Source organism: Photinus pyralis, unplaced genomic scaffold, assembly GCF_008802855.1.
Source record: "Photinus pyralis isolate 1611_PpyrPB1 unplaced genomic scaffold, Ppyr1.3 Ppyr1.4_LG9, whole genome shotgun sequence".
NCBI classification, from domain to species: Eukaryota; Metazoa; Arthropoda; class Insecta; order Coleoptera; family Lampyridae; genus Photinus; species Photinus pyralis.
In genome coordinates, this window is record NW_022170878.1 from 13632862 (window position 1) to 13640059 (window position 7198).

The 7198-nt window shown below is 44.2% G+C and overlaps 2 protein-coding genes across 2 annotated transcripts; both read right to left on the reverse strand.

Annotated features, from left to right (window-relative positions):
- Positions 1 to 3356: 3356 nt before the first annotated feature.
- LOC116180398 (pyruvate dehydrogenase [acetyl-transferring]-phosphatase 1, mitochondrial) lies at positions 3357 to 5282 on the reverse strand. The gene is made up of 5 exons (XM_031500368.1): positions 4959 to 5282; positions 4773 to 4914; positions 4478 to 4725; positions 4211 to 4427; positions 3357 to 4166 (listed from the first exon to the last, which is right to left on the reverse strand). The coding sequence occupies exons 1-5, from the start codon at positions 5112 to 5114 to the stop codon at positions 3472 to 3474; spliced, it is 1458 nt and encodes a 485-aa protein (XP_031356228.1). The 5' UTR covers positions 5115 to 5282; the 3' UTR covers positions 3357 to 3471.
- Positions 5283 to 5476: 194 nt separating this feature from the next.
- LOC116180400 (N-acetyltransferase 9-like protein) lies at positions 5477 to 6724 on the reverse strand. Its single transcript, XM_031500370.1, has 4 exons — positions 6402 to 6724; positions 6245 to 6354; positions 6140 to 6196; positions 5477 to 6091 (listed from the first exon to the last, which is right to left on the reverse strand). Exons 1-4 carry the CDS (start codon positions 6476 to 6478, stop codon positions 5742 to 5744), a joined length of 594 nt encoding a protein of 197 aa, XP_031356230.1. The 5' UTR covers positions 6479 to 6724; the 3' UTR covers positions 5477 to 5741.
- Positions 6725 to 7198: the final 474 nt, after the last annotated feature.

Sequence of the window (7198 nt, forward strand, 5' to 3'; positions counted from 1 at the left end):
TTAAGACCCTGGTGAAATCTCGGATGAACTAAAAAACGACGGTGGCGCCATTTAAGACCCTGGTGAAATCTCGATGAACTAAAAAGCGACAGTGGCGCCATTTAAGACCCTGGTGAAATCTCGATGAACTAAAAAGCGACGGTGGCGCCATTTAAGCTCGTGGTGGAATCTCGATGAACTAAACAGCGACACTGGCGCCATTTAAGCTCCTGGTGGATTCTCGATGAACTAAAAAGCGACGGTGGCGCCATTTAAGCTCCTGGTGGAATCTCGATGAACTAAAAAGCGACGGTGGCGCCATTTAAGCTCCTGGTGGAATCTCGATGAACTAAAAAGCGACGGTGGCGCCATTTAAGCTCCTGGTGGAATCTCGATGAACTAAAAAGCGACGGTGGCGCCATTTCAGCTCCTGGTGGAATCTCGATGAACTAAAAAGCGACGGTGGCGCCATTTAAGCTCCTGGTGAAATCTCGATGAACTAAAAAGCGACGGTGGCGCCATTTAAGACCCTGGTGGATTCTCGATGAACTAAAAAGCGACGGTGGCGCCATTTAAGCTCCTGGTGGAATCTCGATGAACTAAAAAGCCGACGGTGCGCCATTTAAGCTCCTGGTGGAATCTCGATGAACTAAAAAGCGACGGTGGCGCCATTTAAGCCCCTGGTGGAATCTCGATGAACTAAAAAGCGACGGTGGCGCCATTTAAGCTCCTGGTGGAATCTCGACGAACTAAAAAGCGACGGTGGCGCCATTTAAGACCCTGGTGAAATCTCGATGAACTATAAAGCGACAGTGGCGCCATTTAAGACCCTGGTGAAATCTCGAGGAACTAAAAAGCGACGGTGGCGCCATTTAAGACCCTGGTGAAATCTCGATGAACTAAAAAGCGACGGTGGCGCCATTTAAGACCCTGTTGAAATCTCGATGAACTAAAGAGAGACGGTGGCTCCTGGTGGAATCTCGATGAACTAAAAAGCGACGGTGGCGCCATTTAAGCTCCTGGTGGAATCTCGACGAACTAAAAAGCGACGGTGGCGCCATTTAAGCTCCTGGTGGAATCTCGACGAACTAAAAAGGACGGTGGCGCCATTTAAGATCCTGGTGAAATCTCGAGGAACTAAAAAGCGACGGTGGCGCCATTTAAGACCCTGGTGAAATCTCGAGGAACTAAAAAGCGACGGTGGCGCCATTTAAGCTCCTGGTGGAATCTCGATGAACTAAAAGGCGACGGTGGCGCCATTTAAGCTCCTGGTGGAATCTTGACGAACTAAAAAGCGACGGTGGCGCCATTTAAGACCCTGGTGAAATCTCGATGAACTAAAGAGAGACGGTGGCGCCATTTAAGCTCCTGGTGGAATCTCGACGAACTAAAAATCGACGGTGGCGCCATTTAAGCCCCTGGTAAAATCTCGATGAACTAAAGAGCGACGGTGGCGCCATTTAAGCTCCTGGTGGAATCTCCACGAACTAAAAAGCGACGGTGGCGCCATTTAAGCTCCTGGGGGAATCTCGACGAACTAAAAAGCGACGGTGGCGCCATTTAAGCTCCTGGTGGAATTCTCGATGAACTAAAAAGCGACGGTGGCGCCATTTAAGCTCCTGGTGGAAAATCGACGAACTAAAAAGCGACGGTGGCGCCATTTAAGCTCCTGGTGGAATCTCGACGAACTAAAAAGCGACGGTGGCGCCATTTAAGCTCCTGGTGGAATCTCGATGAACTAAAAAGCGACGGTGGCGCCATTTAAGCCCCTGGTGAAATCTCGCTGAACTAAAAAGCGACGGTGGCGCCATTTAAGCCCTGGTGAATCTCGCTGAACTAAAAAGCGACGGTGGCGCCATTTAAGCCCCTGGTGAAATCTCGCTGAACTAAAAAGCGACGGTGGCGCCATTTAAGCCCCTGGTGAAATCTCGCTGAACTAAAAAGCGACGGTGGCGCCATTTAAGCCCCTGGTGAAATCTCGCTGAACTAAAAAGCGACGGTGGCGCCATTTAAGCCCCTGGTGAAATCTCGCTGAACTAAAAAGCGACGGTGGCGCCATTTAAGCCCCTGGTGAAATCTCGCTGAACTAAAAAGCGACGGTGGCGCCATTTAAGCCCCTGGTGAAATCTCGCTGAACTAAAAAGCGACGGTGGCGCCATTTAAGCCCCTGGTGGAATCTCGCTGAACTAAAAAGCGACGGTGGCGCCATTTAAGCCCCTGGTTAAATCTCGCTGAACTAAAAAGCGACGGTGGTGCCATTTAAGCCCCTGGTGAAATCTCGCTGAACTAAAAAGCGACGGTGGCGCCATTTAAGCCCCTGGTGAAATCTCGCTGAACTAAAAAGCGACGGTGGCGCCATTTAAGCCCCTGGTGGAATCTCGATGAACTAAAAAGCGACGGTGGCGCCATTTAAGCCCCTGGTGAAATCTCGCTGAACTAAAAAGCGACGGTGGCGCCATTTAAGCCCCTGGTGAAATCTCGCTGAACTAAAAAGCGACAGTGGCGCCATTTAAGCCCCTGGTGAAATCTCGCTGAACTAAAAAGCGACGGTGGCGCCACTTAAGCCCCTGGTGGAATCTCGCTGAACTAAAAAGCGACGGTGGCGCCATTTAAGCCCCTGGTTAAATCTCGCTGAACTAAAAAGCGACGGTGGTGCCATTTAAGCCCCTGGTGAAATCTCGCTGAACTAAAAAGCGACGGTGGCGCCATTTAAGCCCCTGGTGAAATCTCGCTGAACTAAAAAGCGACGGTGGCGCCATTTAAGCACCTGGTGAAATCTCGCTGAACTAAAAAGCGACGGTGGCGCAAATTTAAGCACCTGGTGAAATCTCGATGAACTAAAAAGCGACGGTGGCGCCATTTAAGCCCCTGGTGAAATCTCGATGAACTAAAAAGCGACGGTGGCGCCATTTAAGCCCCTGGTGAAATCTCGCTGAACTAAAAAGCGACGGTGGCGCCATTTAAGTCCCTGGTGAAATCTCGATGAACTAAAAAGCGACGGTGGCACCATTTAAGCCCCTGGTGAAATCTCGCTGAACTAAAAAGCGACGGTGGCGCCATTTAAGCCCCTGGTGGAATCTCGCTGAACTAAAAAGCGACGGTGGCGCCATTTAAGCCCCTGGTGGAATCTCGCTGAACTAAAAAGCGACGGTGGCGCCACTTAAGCCCCTGGTGAAATCTCGCTGAACTAAAAAGCGACGGTGGCGCCATTTAAGCCCCTGGTGAAATCTCGCTGAACTAAAAAGCAACGGTGGCGCCATTTAAGCCCCTGGTGAAATCTCGCTGAACTAAAAAGCGACGGTGGCGCCATTTAAGCCCTTGGAAAAATCTCGCTGAACTAAAAAGCGACGGTGGCGCCATTTAAAGTTGAAATAGTATTGTATTAACAAACATTTATTTGGACAAAACAATTAACGGGTAACATAAATGGCACATGTTTCAAGCGACGATGAAACGGATATATATACAATATTGCAGGTATACATTTGAAAGTTACGACGGACAATGCCTTAAATATTCCGAATCAAAATAAATGACTGTAACAGTAATATCATCCCGGAATAATCTACTAACGTCATTGGGTAAAGTTAATAATTGAGATAACTTTCCGTGATCGATACCGTACTCCGTACCGCCCAGTGCGTTGCGTATTAAATGGGTTGCCGCATTTCGGTCTTTCGGTTTCATTTTCAATCCTTCCTTGCGTTGGAGTAACATTTCATTTATTTCTCCTAACTTCATGTTTTTCCGCGGTAGCTTTAAGGGACTAAGAGTCACTTTGCCGCTCATATGTTCGCCAACGTAACGAATGACTTGAACTGGCGATATCAGATCCCACAGACCGTCGGAAGCGATCACGAGGAATTTGTCACACGGTGTCAGCCTGTGATAGATAATTTCCGGCTTTGCCGTTAAGTACGGTGGAGTGTAGTAATTGGGAGGTATGGACGTTTCTCCGAAGTGTTTAATGACAACGTCCCTGAGTATTTGCTTGCTCCATTTGTAGCGAAAGTCTCCGAATGCTCGCAAGGGCGCCAGCTGGCCGAGCAGTCGTTCCATTTTGATTATGGTAGAACTTTCATTTTGCGGATGCTCGTTCATAATGCGATGCACTTCGTCCGGATTAAAAGTGTTATGCTCCTTTGTCAGTTTGTTGGCGATCCAAGCGTGCGACTCGCTAAGCACGCCTGAAAGGTGTTTTTCACTAAGAGCGATATTAAAAGTGACTTACCTAGTACGGCATTACAGTCGCCTAAATGAGCAATATGTAAGTTCGGCCCCTCGATATGCGCAACACAACTTACCGCACCAGACATGGCGACCGACAACGTTTTCATGTTAACCCCGAAATATTTATTTGGCAAAGCTTCTTTGGACAAGTCGGAGTCGAGCCTTAAAAAGGCCCTCTCGAGGGCACTACGAACATCGACATTATCACGACCATCTTCCTACAGTGTTAAATACGTAAGCGAACGAGGGAGACCTTCGGAAAACGAACCTTGGATAAGTCTAACGTGAAGTTTCGAAAACTATTAAAATAAATATCACGCACATCTTCGACAAACTGCACTTTGTCGTTGTAAGGCTGTATCAAGTCTAAAGGTTGCTTCGTTTCGTAAGAGGCCACGTAATTTTGCAATTCCCTCTGCGAAAGCAAGCACAGAGCAATGTAATGGTAGAGTCGTTTCGAAATAACTTGAGCGCACGAGCTTCCGCCGTGCCCGTCGAATATTCCCATTAGAACACCTACTTAAGCATCGTTAAGACCAATGACGCACAGTTACAATGCAAACCTGGAGTTTGTACGCATGATGCTTCCGATCTTGTATCTTCAATGGGATGATTTGAAGCCAACTGATTTGAATCGTACGATTTAACAGAAGTACCGTTAGTAAATTCGTAACTGAACTCGTTACAGGTCAGCACAGTATCCACCTACGCAATAAAAGGTGAGCAACGAAAGGCACAATCCCACCTACCTCTTGTGGCGTGAGTTTAGCCAAAGCGTATCTAAATTCTCGAGTTAAATGCAACCATCTCGATTGCCTTTTAAATGTCTGCTTGCAAAAAAGGAATACACTCGAATTATGTAACTGAGAACGTTTAGTAAATCTTAACCCCCATCTTAGGAACATCGCTTCACGTGTCAACCCCTAAACTAATTTGAAAATCTGAAATATCAAAAAGTATTCGAAGTATATTTCAGAAGTGATCCGTACTACATTTTCGGGGTTTTCTTTTTCCCAAAAACTTGGACATGAACTGTTTTGAATAGACGTCATTTTTTTAGTTTATAAATAAATCGCTTGGAGTTCGGACCATAGAGTTAACCAAAGTCACTAGATATAGAAAGTACCGCAATCATCCGCCATTTTTGGCCAAATTTGCTGCCAACTTAAAAAAATTGACAAATAAAATCTGAATAGCTGTCATTTTTTATAACCTAATATAAGCCAAGGATTTAGGATTATTGATGGCGGAGATAGCGTCAACTGTGGAATTAACGAGGAAAATTTTAATATTTTTATCATTTATTAACCACAAAGCAATTAGGTACTTCATATATAGAACAATTTCTTGCTCAAGTTCCTTGGTTTTACACTGCACTGCATCCAATTCGGTGTTTACACTCATAAAGTTTTCTTTATCAAAGCAACCTGAACAAGAAATTGATCACTTGATTGTTGCTGTAAAACCAGCGTAAGACATGATTTGTGTGATGATTAACAATGAAACAAATGAACTTTGTTGAAAACAAAAACTTAATCCTCTTCAATAACATCATATTCACCCACAGTCGCCGTGAGCCAAGTTATCCAGCTATCATCTACAATTCTATTCAACGTAACTTCATTAAACACCTCGCTAGTACTCGTAAGGACAAAACCCATCTTCTCGAACATATTAATACTAATTTGATTATCTCTGGTAATTTTGACAACGTACTGCCGTACGTGCAAACTCGTTACTCCGTACATTAGCATCAATAGCATAGCTCTCCATCCGATGTGTTTACCTCGCGCTTGCGTTTCAGCGATCATTATTTCCGCCTCCGCGACTACGTGATCGAGGTCGTTTGCAAAAAACAAATTGGTATCGCCGACCATCGCCTCTGCAAGTTAACGTGTCACGACAGTGTAAAATTTTACTACGCAAATACCAATTTCGTTTTGAGTTTTATCGTAAGTATCACGATCAAGAATTATAAAAGTGCACTCTGAAACGCAGCAATTTATCTACTCTGAGCAATGATGAACGAACCTACTGTTCTCATCTCGCATCCACGACTGTTGCATTTCATATTCCTCTGCGAGAGTTAGAGGTTCCGAGGCTGTTAGGCGTTGCAGTTCTTCCGATTGCATCCAATTGTTGTACCTAAAATTACTATGGATTTTATACACAGCAGATTGAACCTCTCTTACTTTTCCACGTGCTCTTTTCGGTAAGGTACCAAAACTACGTTTTTACTAACAATTTTTGTGTTTTGATTTATTAACATTGTATCAAATACACTAATAATTGTTTTATATCAAATGTATTCCTAATTTTCTATTTGAGGTTAAGTTAAATTGATTGTTTACTGTCGATTTACTATCGTTCCGACATCTAATGTTAGCTCCTTGAACTAAATGTGTGAATTACTTCCGACAGATGTCAGGACGATACTTTCTCCTCCAATGCTGCATTTTGTTTTTCAAAAAATAAAAAGTGCACTTTTGCGCTCTTGATGTCTGTCTGTCTGAGTCACAAGGGTCCGGAACTACACCACTTATACAGCCCTTTGAATTTTTTTCTAGTCTATAACTTTTGATTGAGAAGTCTGATCGAAAAAGTATGAATGGATTTGGATTCTACGCACCCAAATTAATAAGAAAAAGTGTTTTCCCGTGAAATTTTGGTGTAGTCGTTTTTGGTAAAAAAAAAGGAAGGTATTACACTGCCTTTTTTTGAGACTCGAAAAAAAATTGTCTCAGATTGATCCGGAAAAACAATTTTCTTATAGAATGTGGCCTGTAGAATCCATAATTTCAAACAGTTACAAGATTGGGCTACTAGTTCAAAAGTTACAGCCCTTTGAATTTTCTTTCGAAATTGGTTTCTAGTCTATAACTTTTGATTGAGAAGTCTGATCGAAAAAGTACGAATTGTTTTGGATTCTACGCACCCCAATTAATAAGAAAAAGTGTTTTCCCGAGAAATTTTGGTGTAGTCGATTTTT